At 41.2% G+C, this 18,806-nt stretch overlaps 2 protein-coding genes and 1 non-coding gene across 7 annotated transcripts in view; 2 read left to right on the top strand and 1 right to left on the bottom strand.

Moving 5' to 3' along the window:
* Positions 1 to 341: 341 nt before the first annotated feature.
* Positions 342 to 8,267, top strand: nol11 (nucleolar protein 11). Of its 2 annotated transcripts, none has more exons than XM_088303897.1 (18): positions 342 to 788; positions 1,275 to 1,388; positions 1,511 to 1,567; positions 1,763 to 1,911; positions 2,336 to 2,393; positions 2,879 to 3,017; positions 3,224 to 3,430; positions 3,879 to 3,955; positions 4,320 to 4,443; positions 4,647 to 4,738; positions 4,943 to 5,005; positions 5,266 to 5,450; positions 5,863 to 5,988; positions 6,089 to 6,325; positions 6,444 to 6,522; positions 7,145 to 7,237; positions 7,554 to 7,661; positions 7,742 to 8,267. In XM_088303897.1, exons 1-18 carry the CDS (start codon positions 642 to 644, stop codon positions 7,853 to 7,855), a joined length of 2,169 nt encoding a protein of 722 aa, XP_088160023.1. In that variant the 5' UTR covers positions 342 to 641; the 3' UTR covers positions 7,856 to 8,267. The 2 variants fall into 2 exon arrangements, with proteins under 2 accessions (XP_088160023.1, XP_088160022.1); XM_088303896.1 differs by having other exon boundaries at positions 344 to 788; positions 2,876 to 3,017.
* Positions 8,268 to 10,467: 2,200 nt separating this feature from the next.
* On the bottom strand, positions 10,468 to 10,549 carry trnas-aga (transfer RNA serine (anticodon AGA)). Its single transcript has one exon. It is a non-coding gene; the product is annotated as a tRNA-Ser (tRNA).
* Positions 10,550 to 11,220: 671 nt separating this feature from the next.
* The window catches only part of LOC148332433 (nucleosome-remodeling factor subunit BPTF-like), a 30,984-nt gene continuing 23,398 nt past the window's right edge, over positions 11,221 to 18,806 (top strand). For 2 of the 4 annotated variants that reach the window (XM_088302522.1, XM_088302524.1), the window contains exons 1-6: positions 11,222 to 12,079; positions 13,757 to 14,579; positions 16,518 to 16,569; positions 16,706 to 16,874; positions 17,037 to 17,300; positions 18,360 to 18,545. In XM_088302522.1, coding sequence (XP_088158648.1) covers positions 11,494 to 12,079; positions 13,757 to 14,579; positions 16,518 to 16,569; positions 16,706 to 16,874; positions 17,037 to 17,300; positions 18,360 to 18,545 — 2,080 coding nt within the window. In that variant the 5' untranslated portion in view covers positions 11,222 to 11,493. Of the gene's footprint in view, positions 12,080 to 13,756; positions 14,580 to 16,517; positions 16,570 to 16,705; positions 16,875 to 17,036; positions 17,301 to 18,359; positions 18,546 to 18,806 lie in introns of all 4 variants that reach the window. The other 2 variants (XM_088302526.1, XM_088302523.1) reach the window with 2 other exon arrangements.

The following is an 18,806-nucleotide window of genomic DNA, read 5'->3' as shown; positions in this document are numbered from 1 at the left end:
CAGACTGTAATCAGCTCAAAGTTCAAAAGACCGCAGCTGTGTTGGTATGGGGCCGGTCGTGCCCACGCCATAGCTGATGAAATTGCTGACTTGAGACTTGAGTGATTTCACATACTTGCACTTATAGCGATGGAACAGTAAGACCACACAGGGTCTTGGCAGCTATTAACGAGTAATGGCTGAAAAAAATGTCTCTTCATGTGTACATGTGGAATTATTACATTATATATCAGTTGTATATGTTTTAACTGTGTGTTTTATTGATAGGTATTTATTTTGTCCAAGTGTATCTGCCCTACTTGGCGCTCTTCTGCGCATGCGCCGCAGATCATGCAGGAGCCGCAAATAGTACAAATAATAGAGCCACCGCTCCCTTCAACTGGGAGGTCGACCCTCAATTTTTATCTTGCTACTACTTTGTTTAATTTTTAATATAATTTTAAGCACTTCGTTTTTGGTGGACTTTGACAAATGGAACGGCAAATTTGAACAACACAAGGACTTTCCGACAGTGCGACCCAGCGCGTGGCGCGCTCTGAGAATTTCTTCGAACCACCCCTGAGTGACTCGCTCCTAATACCGTTGCACATGTTCCCATAGTCTCGCGAGATTGACCAAAGTCCCGTCTCTCTTGGACCAGCATGGCCGCGTTGTACGAGGGATACACGTTGTGTGGACTAGTTCCATCCCCGAATCTGACTAATTCCAGCATTCAGGGCGTCGAAGCGGAGAGGGATAGCGACCATGTAATCGTCACTAACTCCTCCAGATTTGTTACTCTTTACAAGGTAACTTTGCACGTGTTCGTGGAGCATCTAGCAAATCGTGGCTAGCTAGCTAGCTGAAGTGTGAGACCTGCTCAACTCGTGTTGGCGTCCTCGGTTCTTTTCAGCAATGTTGTCATGCAACCAAAAGAAGCGAAATGCATCAAGTAGACAAGCGGTGTTGATTATTTAATGAGAGGCGGCAGATGGCACTGTAGCGCGGAAGTACAATTTGATGTCAGCCAGAAACAACAATCTCGAGGATAACATTTGCAAACTAAACACAACTCTTCGAACTCATTCCAAAAGAGGTTATACAAATGAATACATAAATCGCATTGTTTTAACATTGTGCATATTTTCAATGTGGCAGCTATGTTGCAACAATATCGGTGTTTGTGTATGATCACAGTGTCCGTGTGACTGTTAATTGTTTTTAGAGTCCATGTTGTATATGACATTGTTGTCGCTAAAAATTGTGTTAAAGTTTTTTTGGGGTGTGTGTGTCAGGTTTCAGACCAGAAGCCACTGGGAAGCTGGACTGCAAAACAAGGCAGCCTTTTGACCTGTCCAGCTGTCTACAACACACACACTAAAGAATATGTGACTGTTACGGACAACAAGGTTAACACATTTATTGTTGCACTCACACATGCATACAACTAGCAAGCATCTAAGCATGCAATTGAGGTCATATAGTAGCAGGGTCCATCAAAACGTAATCTCTAATTTTGTATGATTTTCAGGTAATCAGAATCTGGAAGGAAGATGATGCTCTTTTGGATAAGACATTTAAATCGACTGTAAGTATGATTGTCGCCTCTTTTGTATGCTTTCCTCACAAATGTATTTTTTTTTTTACATGGCCGTTTTGTCTATTATTATGTAGTTCAGATTTCAAATAATAGCTTTATTTAATAAGCCATATACTGTATCTTGACCTTACAATTTCATATGTATTGTATAGTCGTGTTTATAAGTCATTGTACTTTACCAAGGTGTCGTCGGACATCTGGAGGGTCCACTGTGTTGCTGGCGGAGATCCTGTGGTCTTGTTTCAGAGAGGAGCTGTAAGACTTCTTGATTCTCTTCTCTCAGATCCTCAGCAAACTGTGGAGGAAGTGTTGGCTCCTGATGAAACCATCAGGTAACAGTGTGCCATGGCAATTTGGCATCGCGTATCATATAATCTGTCTTTGCACATAGATTGTGATATATTCTGATACAGGTCTCACGGTACCAATGTATAGCTGTTAATATTGCAGTTGTTGTGGCCGACTGTGCTGTATTTTACTTACAGTGTGTGAAGAATACAAGGTATTACGGGCTTCCTAGAATGTTGTTGGAGTGTATTTACCAAACTGTAATATTTTTCCAACAATTGTGATACAGCTCATTAGATCCGGTGCACGTATATAAATTGTTGTAGCTGATGAATTATTGTTTTAATAATCGTAAGTGTATCAATGCTATAACGCTACATTACCATGTAAATACTTCTTGAAACGCACAGTATTTATGACAATTTTCTTCAGTTGTGTCGCTGTCTTGATAATTGTTTCTGTTTTCAGGTGGAGCACCAACATAGTGGCAGACACCGAGCAGTTTGTCATCTTCACTACAGAAAAGGTACCACATTTATTTTGCCGTGTCTTTATCCAAAATTAATTTTCTACTAAGAACTGCTGAGGTATCATCTTACTTATTGGAAGAGTAAATCTGGGCTGGGGTTTTTGGGGTGATTGTGGCATCAAGAATGTAAAGAGTAGTTCAAGAAATAAGAACACCAAACTCAAAATTGTCATAAAGAATCGTAGTGAATGACGCTTTATCGTCTTCTGTTTAGCGACAGATGACCAAAATGTTTCATAAAGATTTTGTGCGGTAGACACAACATCCACAGTCATTCATAGTTGACCACATGGGAGTACTTGGTGGGAAACAACGCTAAAGTCCAGCAAATAATCGTGACGAGAATATTCTTTTTGTCATAGTTATCTATGTACTTGTTATTTTTGGTAATCCTTGCTTCCTAATTGGCCTTTACTAAATTTTAATGTCTTTCTCTAGATCCTAATTGGCCTTTACTAAATTTTAATGTCTTTCTCTAGAAGGGGGACAATTTTCTGTACCTGCAGAAAGTGAAGCCAAACATACTGCAGAAGTACCAGTTGGGACGAGGAGATTCCAGCCTCTCCCCTCTCAGCTTCGCTGTGTCCTACAGGGATGAACTCATCCGTCTGCTTTACCTCTGTAAGCATCCATTTTTAATTTTTAGTTTAAATATTCTTTTCCAGTTTCATGCATTTTGATATTAAGATGACATAATGACTAATAATCAGTAAGTCTCATGCTTGATGATAAACGGCATTATTGCAGAGACTGATGAATTTATTGATGAAAAACATCGACAAAGTGGATGAGATTCCTCTGCATCTTGTCATTTCTCTTTCATGCAGATCCTAATGGACATGTGTGCCAGAGTTTGATTTCTGTGAGGGGTCTGGGGACCGATGAGGAGTCTCAAAGCCTTCCACTGCCCCGTAATCTACTGCTGGCTCTCTCTGTCGACGAGGACCAGTTGACTGCAGCTTCTGCCCTCCTCCTCGATGAAGCCCATGTTGCGGTTGTTGGCGTTCCGCACCCCTCGGCTGGTACTGGTAAAGGTAAATGACGTTATCTCCCTGAAGATAATGGAAAAAGTCTCCTGCTTTTTTGCATTTAGTCGGAAATTGTGGTTGGTTCAGGAATTCACTTTTGCGTTAAAGTGACCAAAGTACTTAAAGAAATTGAAATTGTCTTACCTTTTGGGCAACTGATTCCGTCTTTGTGAGTATTGTACAGTTCCTGTTGCGGGAGTTAATTTTCATAAAATCATGTCAGATTTGTTTAGAGTACAGTGGACCCCTCCTATTTGTGGGGCGAAAGGGACCAGACTGTCCTGCATATAGCGGAAATCCACTTGTAGTATTTCATGGCTATTAGTTAAAATGCCTTCCTATTTATTTATTTATTAAGTGAGTCAGAGAGACCTTGATGTAGCATCATTTTTACTTATGAACATTGTGAATGAATTAACGTATGTCAGCTTCAATGTTGTCTTTCCATTTTCAGACTTCCTCTGTATCTGGAATATCAATTTCCAGACGCTTCAAGCAGGGAAAGAACTTGCTGGTAAAATCTTTGGACAGGTTGGTACACACAACATGGATTTTGTTTTTTTAATTATCTGTAGAGCTGAATGTATAAAATGTTCATTTTTCAAAAGTGGTGAAGATTTTGGATTTGCATGTTAGCAACATGGCCGAGGAGTCAATGAACAAGTTTGTGTTTGAACAATGACCTCCTTGGTCTTAATTTGGACCGTGGGCCAATGTTCCCTGTCCTTCCAGCTGCTGTGTGCTGATGGAGGACTGTATGACTTTGGTAGAGCATCACTTCTGCTCTCGCTGTGATCGGGATACCACTCCCTCCTCACAATTTTATAGCAGTTTACAAGCTTGGAATTCATACGGATCCGTTATTGTTAAATTACCTTTTCTCCCTTATTTTTAGCTCTGGTGTTATTCCAACAAGTTATTCATTCCACATGGAAAGACCTTGTCTGTTATTCCATACGGATGCACCAAATCTTCACTTGCTTCCGCTTTGGGCAAACTGAAGCAATCCAGGACTGAAGGTGAGTTAAAATATTCAATAAATTGCACATGATAAATTACAAGAGCAAAATTCATGCCTGAGTACATTTTGGCCATGGGCATTTGTACTTTTAACTTCATATCAGAGACATGACTGGGACTATGCTGTTTTTTATATGTAATTAAAATACTATCATCATCTGATTGGTCGCACAATGAAGGTTTTTTTTTTTTAATTTGATAGAATCCAGACCTCTAGCGTCAGTGCCTTCTTGGAACAACATCTTACATGAAAAGAAACCCCAGCCCTCAAGAAAAATAGAGACCAGGAAGTTGGTATGTAAATTATGGTAACTTTCTAAGTTCACTTGACAGATAGTTGGTTGCTATCAATCTCAAATCATATAAATGATGGTTCAGTTTGGCTGAGAGACTTTAAACTGCGCTTGACTGCAACATTTTGTTAATTTTGTTTTTATGCCACCTGTATATTATTGTGGCTTCATTGGCGGATTGTTAATTTATCTACTGTCATTCCAGAGGACTACACGTAAGAGTCAGTCACCCAGTTTAACAGTCGAGCAAGTCCTGGAGCTCATCAAGGTAATATTTTTCGTTTGTTTCTTTTAGTTTTTTTTGTCAAGCATGTTTCTGACTGTACTCCCTTTGGGGAAAAGTTGAATGGTTGATAAAGTTTATAGTGTAATGTAATTTCCTTGTGGATCAGCTACACTTTGATTCCATACTTATACAATGACAGAAAGTCTTGATGTTGCAGTTGCCTACCAATATTGATGGATATCCCGCGTTGTGCGATTTTGAGATGAAAAAATAATTCCTAGCTTTTTTTTTTTGTAACATAGACGGCACCAGTAGAGAAGGTGCAGAAAGAAGTGGAAGGCCTCTTTTCCAGATCAGACATCCAGGACCTCAATCAGTCCGTGGGACAGCTGGCATCGTCTCTGGTGTCCCGCAGTTTGGCTGATACTGCCTTCTATTCGCCGACCACGCTGGCACAGCTAGTACACACTCAGTCTCTGTGCCACAGGTTAGTAAATTTTGTCAGTTTTTTTTTTCTCTTGTAAGGACTTTGGATGCATCCTTTAACTGCACTTGCACACTAAAATTACACATCGATAAAGTATTGACTTAATCTGATCAAATAATTACAATGGGGCATCAAATGACTGAAATATTGAATTATTTTCTTTTGAGCTATTGACATGCAAGAAGCTTCAATTTAAAGTAAATATAGAATTTCCTACTGGCTGAACTCATGAAAACATTTCTACTATGAGATTGTCTGCAGTTGATTCCACAAGGTCCAACTGAATCAGCATTATTACAGGCATTAAATTGTTCTTAAAATACACAATAGATTAATTTTCGCCATCGTCACATAGAAAAAATATTTTGCATTATTACCGATACGAACGACACTAACTGCATTTCCCTTTCAGCGCGTGCCCTGACCTCGTATTGCTGGCCCTGGAAAAGAAGGATTACTTCCTGTGTCAGCTCTGCTTACAGTTCTTCCCTGACATCCCGGAAGTGGTCATCTGCACCTGCCTGAAGGCCTTCATAAGGTAGAATTGTAATGTTAACTGCAAATTGGTTGAAAACAAATCAATAGCTTTTTCCCTGGAGTATAAGATGAAATGTATTTAAGTCAAAACTCTGTTGCAGTATGCCAGACAGCGATGCAGAGAAAGTGAACCTGGAGCCTGACAGCCTCTCCTTCATGGAGACTCTGACCTCCAGGGAGTATGGTCCAGTTGGCTTTCAGAATGGTTTTACCAACACTTCCTCTTTGAAGGACCACTCGGATGTCACAATGAAAAAAGCGAGCGACGACGAGGAGCAGAAGAAAAAATCGCCATTGGGAGAAAGCTGTCCAGTTGGCTTGCAGAAGGCTGTTTTATTGTATCCTTTTACTGGCACACACACACACACACACTAGATTTTACAGGCCGTGATGATGTAATCTTGAGAATTATACATTGTGTAAAAGTTACTTTAAATCTTAACTGGCACTGTGAAGAAATGAGGTCCTACAGAGGGCGTACAGCGATGACCTCCTCCTACCGCATTTGAAAGATCTTTCACCTGAACACGTTTTTGTAAGTTCCTTGGTTTTATTATATTTTCCTAGGATAATGATCTGGACCACATTTTATTTTGTTCATAGTTTGTTTGGTCCCACGACAAATTTGTACATATTAAAATTAATGCGCTGACTGGCACTCAAAGCACCATTCCTTCAATTGCGTTTGGAAATTCACCCTAGCGGCCTCAACACACCAATCCGACCTTTGGCCGTCGTGGCCAACTGTCGGTTTGGCGCGTCGGGCCGGAAAACGACTGCCTACCACTGTGATCATTTGTGCCGGCATCCCGACCTGATTCCACGTGTTGAATCGGCCGCGCGCGCCCCTCAGACCCCCAATAGCACCTCCACCTTTCTGATGTTGCACGCTACACTAAACAGACAGCGTGTACCGACTTTCCGGTATAGCTGATGTCTATCAATCTATCGAAGTACAATGCTAATGACAGAATTTATATATTTTTTTCGTGCATAGGTACCAGCAAATTGGGGGAGTGCATAATACATAAGTAGCAGGGGAGTGTATTATACTTAAGAAATGATGGTATATTGTTTTGTAGTTATTGCTAAATCAAGCATTGCTGTATCAAGTGTTTTGTCTTTTAATGATGACTCTTCTTTCTCATCCTATCCAGCTTTTCCTCCAGTATCTGCACTTCCTTTACTTAAAATACAACCAAGATGCTTTTCCTCAGAGTCACGGCTATCGATCACCCAGTATGACGCAGGTCTGTACCAATAATTACAATGAAAATATATATCATTATACAATTTAATATGAAATGAGAATCAAACTTTTGCTGCAGACTCGACACACACTGGCAACTTACATTGTGATGGTTCACATGCAAATTGAATAAAAACACGTCATTGATGTATTGACTTTTGTTCCTTACTGATGCTAAGCATTACTCTGGTTGCATCTTGGAGTGCCAATATTGTTTGTGTACCGCAATAATTAGCTAGAAAGAAATATCAGTTATGACATTAATTTTAAGAAATTATTCATTTGGGTGTTTTGTTTTTTTTCCTCTTCGCTTTTAGATTATGGATTGGGTTTGCTTGTTGTTGGATGCTCATTTCACAGTTCTAGTCATGACTCCAGCAGCCAAAGGCCTGCTACAAAACCTCCGCAGCTTTATTAAGTCTCAGGTACGGCCTTCTTGTTCTCGTCAGTGCACGCAGCATGGTTTGTATCTTGCTTTTAACCCTGTGACCTTGTGTATCTTCAGGTGAGACTTTTTTCTGAACTCGGAAAAGTTGAAGGAGGTCTTAAAGAGCTCCAAAACATGAAGATAAAACAAGATATGGAACAGTATTCTATTGAGGTTATTGAGCTTTTTTAGCTTACTGTCTAATGCTTTTGAATTAAAACTCTTGCGTATCATGTCAAATTTTCAGAGTTTTCACTTGAAGGTGATTCAATGCCGTATGTTCGAATGCTAGCCACCAGAACTCTGTATTTAGCTTTTATACATTTGTTTAAAAAAAATGGGGATAATGCATTTAAATTACATTTTTATGTATTATGATGTTGAAATCTTGACCATTCTGTTGTGTTGCATGGCTCATTTATTTGCTTTTTTTGTGGTGCAAAATTTGGATATTGCACAGTATAACCTGTAAAATGTTTTTGTACGTGGCCTATTGCAGAGCCATGCAGTCGGGGGAGGCAAAGTCTCCCCTGCGTGTAAAGAGGTGGGGAAAAGAAAGTGCTAATTGTTAGATCCCAATAAAATTATTTTCTGTTTCAGTTCTCTGGTGTGTCCTTAGTGTCGATTTATATTCTTGAATCCAACAATGTCCAAATTTTCATAGTTCTATTTGATGAAATTGAGTATTTCCCATTCAAACAAATAAAACTACATGGGAAGTGCAGCAGCGAATAGACAACTTGACTTCAGATTACACAGTTGCTCATGAAAGGCTTCCTGCAAGCGCCTATTTCTGTCTCTGCACATCCATTCCGACACTTGTGTTGTTTTCCAAGGCCAGTATAAAAGTATTTTATATTTGTTGGTTATTTATTTAGCTTTCCTTGTCGCATAAAACTGCAGACAACGTGTGAGGCGAGGCAGACAGTATTCTTAGATGGGATGTGGCAGGTTGATGTGAGAGCTTGCAGGTTTACGTCAGTGCCGTTCTTCCAAACCAGAGGTGTTAAAAGTGGGCAGATCTGGCCTACCACATTTTATGCAAATTTCTTGCTCAAATATCAAAATTGCAAATTTTATTCCCTTTTAAAAATGAGATATTGCAAAAAAAAAAACACACTTTTACAATAAAAGTAATATTTGAACAGTTTTTACTGGCCTCTGATTTCAAAAGTAGTTATTCATCAGTTGCATATCTGTAATATGAGGCGATCATACTTTTTTTTTAAGTTCACACAACGGCCCGCAAAGGTTCTTTTGACTTCGTAAAGGTTGACCTCACCGGACAAGCATAACTTACAAAAAGTGGGAAATGGACAGAAAACTGAGTTATCTTTGCAGATTTTTTTTCTATAAAATGATTTGATACAGGCTGTACCAAAGGGGACAAAGTTACTCCCTTTGTAATGACATTTTCCTCCCACCGCGTCATCTCGACGTCACACACCATTTTGGAGTCTTCGGCGAAATGTAAGTAAAAGCGTACTTCGGAGGGCTGCGTATTTGGCAACAGTTTTACATTTACAAGGGCAAACTAAACCGCGAGAGATACCTTGCAACACACATTCTGAATGATTTGGACGAAATTGGAGTGGAGCTGCGACTCCATGTTACGCGGACCAACTACCACCTCTATGTGCGGCACAAATAAAAGGTACGTGCAAAAAGGAATAACAGTAATATACGAGGTAAATATAAAGTGTGATGCTTTTTCATACCGACCTGAGCAATAATATTTTAGTTAACAAATAATAATAAATTGAGGGGGGCATTTTCGTTGAAAACAACTAAGACTAAAGCTAACTACACTAAGTGGTTTTGAAAAAAAAACAAGGCCGCCCTCAAAACTAATTAGAACTACAACTAAATTTATAGGGGAAACGAAATAAAAAATAACTATAAATAAAATGCCAAAACCCTCGAATATCTTTGGACCTGATGAACTTACATGTAATAAGTTAACCATGACTGTCTCTACTAATCAATTTTGCGTTGTGCAGGCCTTAAACGTGCCCTAGCTGTCGGTGAAACTTTGTCAATATTCATCGATAGACATGATTGGCTATTTGTTATTACACACTTTCAAGCTTGCGTGTATATTGAACTTATAAGTATGTCGTGTATATTTGCAATATTCCTACATTGTCGACACTATTTGTAGTTGTAATACAAGTAATTTTCGACACATTACATCAGGGGTCTTCATTCCTGTTCGAGGGCCAGTGTCCTGCCTCTTTTCCATCTCTCCCTGCTTAAACACATCTGATTCAAATGATAAGATAATCAGCAAGGTCTGCAAAAGCTTGATAACGAGCCTGATCATTTGAAGCAGGTGTGTTGCACCAGGGAGCAATGGAAAACACGCAGGGCACTGGCCCTCGAGGAACAGGATTGAAGACTCCTGAACTAATGTGTCTAGAATTACTTGTGTTATTGGTTCAATTAGTTTTCACTTCAATTCAGATCAATAGTTCAATTTAGTTTAAAGTCCTCCAGTTGGAAATTAGTGGGCTATGTAATACCGCTTGTCCCCAGCAGAGGGCGCACTGCTTTTACGACTGTATTTCTGTATTTGTGTTTCAGTCAGGTGATCGTTTGTAATTTTCAAAGTGAAAATACGTTTTTAAAATGTCACATCATATTACAAGCGCATATTTAAAGCCACAAAGAAAATGGTTTCACCCCCCAAAAAATGGCACACGTCATAATACGACGCACCATTAAAGCCACAAAGAAAATTGTCAACTAAAATTTCCACACATCCTCGTTTGCTAAATTTTGTTCATTCATGCCAAAACGAAAAACGTTGTCGGCAGGATTCGAACCTGCGCGGGGAGACCCCAATGGATTTCTAGTCCATCGCCTTAACCACTCGGCCACGACAACTTGCAACTGTACGATTTTGATGACATATTTGTTCTGTTTTGAGCGGAATTCAGACTGAGCAAAAGACTGAAAATGTACAATTAAATGTGATCTCCAGTTTAGCTGAACGGTGGATAAATGCCTGCAGTTTCCTTGTTCACAAGTTTGATTAACTTTGACGACTTGCTCGTGGTTCTGCTAGACCCATTCACGGTTATCCTCCTGCCTCGTTCGCCTTCATCACTGTGGCGCCATGTCAGTAATAAAAGCAGTGACTGCGTCCATTGTCCGAGCTAATTTAGTTCTACATGTCACAATGAGAAAACTCTGAAAAGGCACTGGGAGCAAAATAGTGTTCGCATGTGTAACTCGTTTTATGAACTAGCATGCAAATTGGCGTTGTTGTAGAATATTGAGTCACGTGACCCAGCCTCATTGGCGCTTCGTGTTAGGTGTCAAGTTACAGGGGCGTTAAAAAGACAGTACTTCCTAAACCGCACGCATCAAATGTCATATTTTACTACACAGTAAGGGAACTACAGTACAGTTTGTGTGGAATCGAACTAAAGTCTCATGTCTAATAAAATCTGATGGCGTTAACAACAGTCTGTGCGTGAGTGTAATTCGTGTCAGGGTGTTGTTTTTATTTTACTTTGATGGCATGGGAGATCTGCTTCCGGTGAAATGCCCGGGAACTCCAGTTCGCTTGACGCATGTTTTGAGGCCTTCTGTGTTTTCAACGGAGGGAGAGCCGAGAAGAAAAATGGCGTCAGTTGGCGACCCAGAGCGGGACACCGGCCATTCACTTTAAGCTTTGCGTCCAAAAATTGAGACCGTGGCCTGGTGGGAACTTCGCGGCAACTTTCGCATGAGCCGTTTGCGTCTCTTTTCCTAATTTTTCTTCGTTGCGCGTGGCGTCTCGCGGCTTCGAAATTGAAGCGGAACAGAAGAGGCGCTCTCCTACAATGAGGGGGAGAAGAGGAAGGCCGCCCAAACTGGCAGCCGGGATGCGGGAAGGCTCACCCGGGCCAGCCCGCGGCTCTCGAAGTGGACGGGGCAGAGGGATGCGGGGGCGAGGACGGGGCAGAGGACGGGGTCGTGGACGTATCTTAACCGACGGTGCTAGTGTCACCAGCTCCGCCGAGGTGGACACGGAAATATCAGGCCCAGATAACTTTAATTTGTCCCGGGGCCGCAAGAAAGTTGGAACCGCCACCTCTGAGGCGAGCGCGGCATCGCGGGGCAGAGGAGGCAGAGGGAGAGGCAGGGGGTCGAGAGGCGGCCGCGGCGGCAGTAGAGGCGGAGTGAAGCGGCCTCCGACCAAGGTGGTGTACGACGACAACAGCGACGAGGAGGACGACAATTTGAGCTACCGATCGGAGGAAGACGAACTCTTGAACGACAACCCTTCGTCGGACCTGGAAGAAGAAGAAGAGGCCTTGGGAAACGACTCGGACTATCTGGAGGAACGAGCAGATCAAGATGATGATGATGCCAGCTACTGCACCGACAGTAGCACAAGGAGCCAAAGCACGCTCGGAAGCACCCCAGGTACGCGTTCTTTTACAAATGCACGGCGTGGGATTTATCTCTCTTGGGGAGTGCACCTTATTTCTTTTTTAGCTCAAAATACAAAGCTAGGCGCATTGTCCAAAATGGAGTTTGCACGGAGAAACGGGCCTTTGTTTACCGTGTGCTCTGCTGGCCGCCGCTTTGCAAAGAAATGCCCCACGCTTCAGACAACTCGGGTGGTTCGGTCACTTTAGTCCGATCAGCAAATTGCTCCTGTCATTGTAGAGAAAAGACGTACTTTTTTCTGTTAAACATTTTTTTCTCCCACCGTAACTTCACCGATGGTGTTATGTAAAAAATAACTAGAAGTTTATTATTTTACTTTTCATTCATTGTTTTTACACTAGTTGAAAGTCCTCACAAAATCATACTTCCAAGACAACTTTTAACATTTGCCCGAAGAATTGTCAATTATGATATAGCTCTCTCATATTAATACCTTATTAATGTGTAGTAAATATCGCCAGTTAAGAACCCGCCGTGGTAATAATACATAAGATTTTCAACTCTTAAGCAGGCGTACAGTTCATCTGTGTCCTGCAGCAGGCTCCCGAAATAGTTTGACAGTTCTTTGTTTTGAAGAGAGGCGCCCTTTTCAACCCCACTTGTTGCAGACGTCAGCTCATTCATTATTACGTTGTCGTTACCGCAGCAAGCACGAGTACAGTAATCAGGTAAGCAAACTTCTCTCTGGAAATTTTTGTTCAAGTAATCATTTTGTCAATGCTGCACAGCGTTCGATTGGGGATGTAATTTTTTTGGGACAATTCAAGAATACCACAAAATTGTGCTTCATTGAACTTTTTAGGCCTTTCTTAGCTTCGGTGTAAACCGGTTGGGATAGATTCGGGAAGCAAAGCAATATATAAAATGGAGGGTTGGATTTAACGTGTTAGAATGGAACCTCCAAATTTAAACTCACCTATGACCTTACATTTTATTTTATGAAGCAAGTTGTTCAAGTGGAGACATCTCGAGAGGAAATATCTATATCCTCCCTTTGATTTTTGAGTGGTTGTCGATCTTGTCTCTTTTCATGTCACCTCTTTGAGTGACATGAGAGACATCCATGGTGAAGCTCGCCTCATTCTATGCTAAATTTGACTCCAGCTTCCTGTCACCCCACTGTAGGAATTTTCAAATTTCTATAATGCTTATGGTCATTAGGGTTGCAGGTGCACTTATCAGCAGAAAACTCATAAAAAGAAGGGTAGCACGTACATTCTCTACACAAAAAGTCCGGAGTAGAGATTTGAACCCTAATCGCCAGAACTGTTAGGGATGCTCACCACAACTCCATTGTGCGTGTTTGTATTATGTAAAGTACATAATTACACAGAAGGTAAATAAAAAGTAAAACAGCCTGATGAAGTGTGGTGAGCAAGAAATCGTGCAATAATAAAAAAAGGTGCACTAACAAAAGAAGGCTGCATACAACTACAGAAATTGAGAGCAAATAAATTTTAAATACAATTAATACAAAATACTGTTTACTTTAACCTTTCTAACCTTAGTTCTTCTGACAAGCAGTTCTAAAAGTAGATGTGTTCTCATTAGAATGTTGTATTTAGAACCTTTCCACAAGAATGGTGTGTGTGTGTGTGAGTGTGTATTTTCTTCCTCTCATTCCTAGCTTTGTTCTGTTGTCTCCGACAGGTCGACGAAGGAGTCGAGTGGTGCAACCGCAGTCTCCCGTCTTGGAGGCGCAAGACATTCCCCCCTTGGAGCTTCCTAAGTCCTCAGAGGACCTCTTGGTTCCTACCTCACAGCTCCTCAATGTGTCCGCTGTGTACGAGGTTCTCCGCAACTTTGGCACGGTGCTGCGGCTCTCCCCTTTCCGTTTTGAGGATTTCTGTGCGGCAGTTGCCAGCCAGGAGCAGTGCACCCTCCTGGCAGAGACGCACATTTCCCTGCTCAAGGCTATACTCCGAGAGGAGGACACTTCCAACACCACCTTCGGGCCTGCCGACGTGAAGGATTCTGTCAATTCCACACTTTATTTTGTGGACGGTATGACCTGGCCGGAGGTCTTACGGGCATACTGTGAAAGTGACCCGGAATACAGACACATTCTCCCTTTCCAGGAAGGGGAAGATTATCCGTTTGAACCCTTGGAGAGCAAAATCAAAGTTCTTCAGTTTTTAGTGGACCAGTTCCTGGCGACCAATATTGCCAGGGAAGAGCTCATGTCAGAAGGCGTTGTAGCCTATGACGACCACTGCCGTGTGTGCCACCGCCTGGGTGACCTGCTGTGCTGCGAGACATGCGCAGCCGTTTACCATCTAGAGTGTGTGAAGCCGCCCCTGCAGGAAGTGCCGGAGGATGAGTGGCAGTGCGAAGTGTGCGTCGCGCACAAAGTGCCCGGTGTGGCCGACTGCATCCCTGAAATACAGAAAACCAGACCCTTTCTTCGCCAGCTGCCGGTGGGATATGACCGGCATAGTCGCAAATACTGGTTCCTGAACCGCCGCATTGTTGTGTAAGTCAAAATGTGTTTATTGGCAGGATTGCTCACAGCATATCTATTTCAATATGTCTGGAGAAGTGGGGAATGTTTTGGTAAGGACTAGCAATAGACTGATTTGCTTTTTTTCATGGCTGATACAGATTATTAGTGCAACTTTTTTTTTCTTCGCAATGCATTAGTTGACTACTGCGACTTATACTACTAGATACAGTCCGAAAAATCTAGGTTGAATCGAGCCTTGTTTTTTTTTTTTCTTCTTCCATTTTTGTTTAGCAAAAACATTCCGGATTGACTTGGGCAATTAGCATCATGATATGCACTGTTGGCGCCAACCCATCAGAGACCTTAATGAGGAAGCGCTACAGCGGACATGGGCCATTGTAGTTTATTCATGAGAACTTGAGACAATGTGCATTAGTTGCAAATATTCTTTTAAGTTGTACGAATTATTAGAATTCTTACATCTTCAGTGGAAAATCTATTTTGTGAGACAGTTTGCGTTATTTGCTCTGTAATTGCTTTAAATTATTTTTGTATGCCAACGCAGCATACATTAATTGATGGCAAAGATTTTTGTGTGCAGAAAACGGGTCGCAGTGGTATTTGGATCATGCTCAATTTGTGTGTGTTTGTAACAGTGGCCTACTTGAGATTTAAATATAGACAGCTATGCTTTTTTCTATTGCAATTAAGTTACTTGTATGATAGTTGCCATTCAAAAGATGTCAACAGTACCATTTGAGCTGAGCTCCTTTTTGCAATGACATTGTTGTCGAGCAATTTCACACAAACATATTACAGTAATATAAATAATTATAGGATGCCCGTTGGAATGCATTTCAAATTTTTATTTTGTCAAGGAGGCATATTTGTCTGATGTAAAATGTAACGTGACTGCGGAATATATATTGGATTAATAATGTAATGCCTCTTGTGGTTGATACAGTTGACTGGTTCTGATTTAAAGGTAGATCTCTAGCTCATCCGTCCACTTAGGCAGCCGGATAGCATCTTGACATTAAACAGACACAGATGGTGAGTGTGTGCTGGCGCTGCAGCAGCCAAGGGCCTGCTTCATAAATCATTGGATATGGATCACCTGAGCAATGCAAGATTTAAGCCGGCCGCCGTCTAAATGTTTTCGCATCGCTTCTTTCTCTTCCCTCACGCTCTTTTTTTTTGGCTTGGGGCTGCTCAGAAGAGTGTCTTCCAGCAGGTGCTCATCACTATTTTTTATCCCCGTGGGCTGTGTCTGAATGCAGACAACGTGAACAAAAGATAGTTTGGTTAATTTGAGCAGAGGCACCAAGTGTGTAAATAGAGATTACTTGTGTTACAACCAATCCAAGAGAATTGTCCGTGCTTAAAAAAAAAATTCTACTTTTGAAATGTTTGTTTTTTAGGTTTTTTTTATTGTAGAATAGTTACAGTTCTCTCTTTGGTAAAGGTAAAGTCCCACACGTACACCCATGTAAAAGCAAAATCAAGCAGGTCATGATAATGAGTGAATCAAGTAGGATAAAAAAAAAACACTTTATTGTATGGTTGTCCTTATTGGTTGTTAAATTTAAAACCCAAACATCAAGCGTGTTTGGGAGGTTTGATACATGTTATGGTTCGATATTTTAAAAACACATCTTTCGACTGTTGGATTTAGCTTTTAGTTTTGAGTACTACAGATTGAATGTACGGCAAAATCAAAATGTAATGCACCACGGGTTTAATTGGACTTTAGAACACTTAAAAAAGGAAAGTTGATCGTAACTGCTGTTCGCACCCATTACCCTCAGGCGAATGAATTAATTTTAATTATCACATAGAAACACGCAAACATAAACACACACGAGTTTCTCCTGATTGAACGTGGCCCCACCCTCTTCTAATATGTCATATCTCCCCACATCATTACAAAAATAATCTCCCATGTGTCCTCCCCTTGATCCCCTACAGAGAAGAAGATGGCGAGCAGGAGCATAAAACAATCTGGTACTACAGCACCAAGGTAAAGGTTATTAATTTCTCACTGCAAATACCTGCGCTTTAATTATGTGATCATTTTACAGTATATTTACTGCCCTGCATGTCTTTAGAGATGTCGTGGCTTTTACATGGAGTCTCTCCCTCTCTGTTTGTGGCAGGTCCAGCTAGGTGAGCTCATCGAGTGCTTGAATAAGGATTACTGGGAAGCCGACCTCTATGCTGCCCTTGAAGAAATTCGGGATGAGGTTCACACACACATGGACATCACAGAGGACCTAACCAACAAGGCTCGGGGCAACAACAAATGTTTCCTCAATGTTGCTAATGGTAATGAGCTCCATCTTTATTCTCTCTTTAGAATATATAGTATGCCATTTTCTTTCAGAATTTGAAACTAATTCCTAGGTTTCTTATAAATGGGTCTCCAACATTATTTGGTTTGCGGATAGGCCAATATCTCGCAATGACTGTTCCCCCTCTTTCATCCAGAGGAGATCCTGGAGCGTTTGCGAGCCAAGAAGGAGGAAGAGCTCGAAGAGGTGAAAAGGCAGGCAGCTGAGGAGGCCCTTAAAGCTCGTCTGGAGCAGGAGAAGGACGACATGGATGTGGAGAAAGTTGCTAATGAAGACGGCAAGCTGATTGACGGCGAAAGACAACAAGCTGTCTGTGTCAGTGATGAGACCACTAGCGAGGTGGACAAAGAGACAAATGAAGAGCCGGAGGAAGAGAAAAATGATGATGTGAAAACTGGAGGTAAATCTTGCCATTGTTCTTAAAAAAATGTTAGGTAAAAGTAATATTCAAAACACTGACCTTGTATGATAACCAGTTCAGAAAGTGCATGGATATATAGCAATATTTGACACACTTGTATAGATACGTGAACTTCAACAACAAAACTTTGTTTATTGCTTGCAGATTTGTGCAAAAGTACAGTAAAAGGATTATGACTGAATATATACACAAGACGGTAATTCGAATTGAAGTTTGCAGTATTGAACTTTTTAAAGCACATTTAGCAGACTCAAGAATGTTATTCTGTGCTTCGCTATAAAGATGCAACAATTATTCAACAACGGATCAATTCGCATAAATATTTTGATCATCAATTAAGCGAGTAGCTAGCTTGTTTACCATAAATTAAAATGGGCAAAATCCTTTGTTTCTCAGATTTCTGCCGTCTTATTTGATAGCAGACTGATCGTCTTTGTATTTAATCAAAAGAAACCATTTTTGCCCATTATCTGACATTAAAGGATGATACTGGATGTGAACCATGTTTTGTTTTTGTGCAATTTCTGCGCTTACAATTTGAAAGTCAGAGCGCAGGGGAGCTCTACCTGCTATTCCAGGGGTTAATTCTCTGCTTTCCCTCCAGGATATGAATAAGTAGGCACAGAATGTTGTTGTGTTGTGGTTTTCTCTGCAGATCCAACTTTTTGTTTACCTGGAGCATTCACCGATGCCCCTTAAAGGGAATTCACATGGTACAACACTGAAATTAGGACACTGAAAAATGTTCTGTGTATTCTTAAGTGCAGTGACAGAAAAGTGTGATAAATGTGTTTCTCTAACTGCTCAAAGTTAACTAAAGTATTCACTCATCGTTTATCGTTGTCAGTTGGCTTGCATGTCCTCTTGCTGGCCGACAGAGGGGGCCACAACCTTAACTTAGCTTTGACTTCTCTTTTTAAAAGCGTTGTCATGGCGATCTCGCCAACCATGTTTATATTGCTTCAATCAAAACTAGCTTTGTTAAAGTAACTACTTCACTCCTAGTGCATGTTTTTCTTTTTTTCCCCCCGACCGCAGAACATCCATCATCAGACTGTGTTCCAGTTACTGGCGATGGTGTCCCAAGCCTGAGCCATCCCAACCAGGTGATTGAGGACAACAGTAACTGCAGCATGGGCATCACGGTCCCACCCAGGGTCCCTGAACCTCCGGACCTGGCTGACAAGTCCTCCCAGTCATCTCTGGCAAGCTTTGACGACACAGGTCAGACACAATAACATTTCAATACAACATGCACTTCCAACGTGCTCCCTGGAGGAATGTCATTATGTATTGTATTCCATTGCACTAACTATTCACTTATTTATCTAAATTATATATTTATCTGAATTATTGTTGGATTGCACTGGAGAGGGGAGCTCTCTAATCTCGTTGCACACTTGAGTACAATGACAATAAGGGGATTTCTGATCTGATCTGATCTGATATGAGGGTTAGGAAAAATGTTGTCTCATCTTGATGTGA

This window comes from Idiotropiscis lumnitzeri, chromosome 8 (genome assembly GCF_059441095.1).
Source record: "Idiotropiscis lumnitzeri isolate Australia: NSW breed Sydney's pygmy pipehorse chromosome 8, RoL_Ilum_1.0, whole genome shotgun sequence".
Classification (NCBI taxonomy): domain Eukaryota; kingdom Metazoa; phylum Chordata; class Actinopteri; order Syngnathiformes; family Syngnathidae; genus Idiotropiscis; species Idiotropiscis lumnitzeri.
Note: the sequence above shows the minus strand (reverse complement) of the source record. Positions and strands in the feature narration are given on the sequence as shown.

Bases quoted from the DNA above. Each gene is read 5' to 3' on its own strand.
- nol11 (XM_088303896.1), top strand. From the start codon at position 642: ATGGCCGCGTTGTACGAGGGATACACGTTGTGTGGACTAGTTCCATCC. The intron at 3,431-3,878 runs GTAAATGACGTT...TTCCATTTTCAG, and splicing joins CTCGGCTGGTACTGGTAAAG to ACTTCCTCTGTATCTGGAAT. The intron at 3,956-4,319 runs GTTGGTACACAC...CCTTATTTTTAG, and splicing joins CTGGTAAAATCTTTGGACAG to CTCTGGTGTTATTCCAACAA.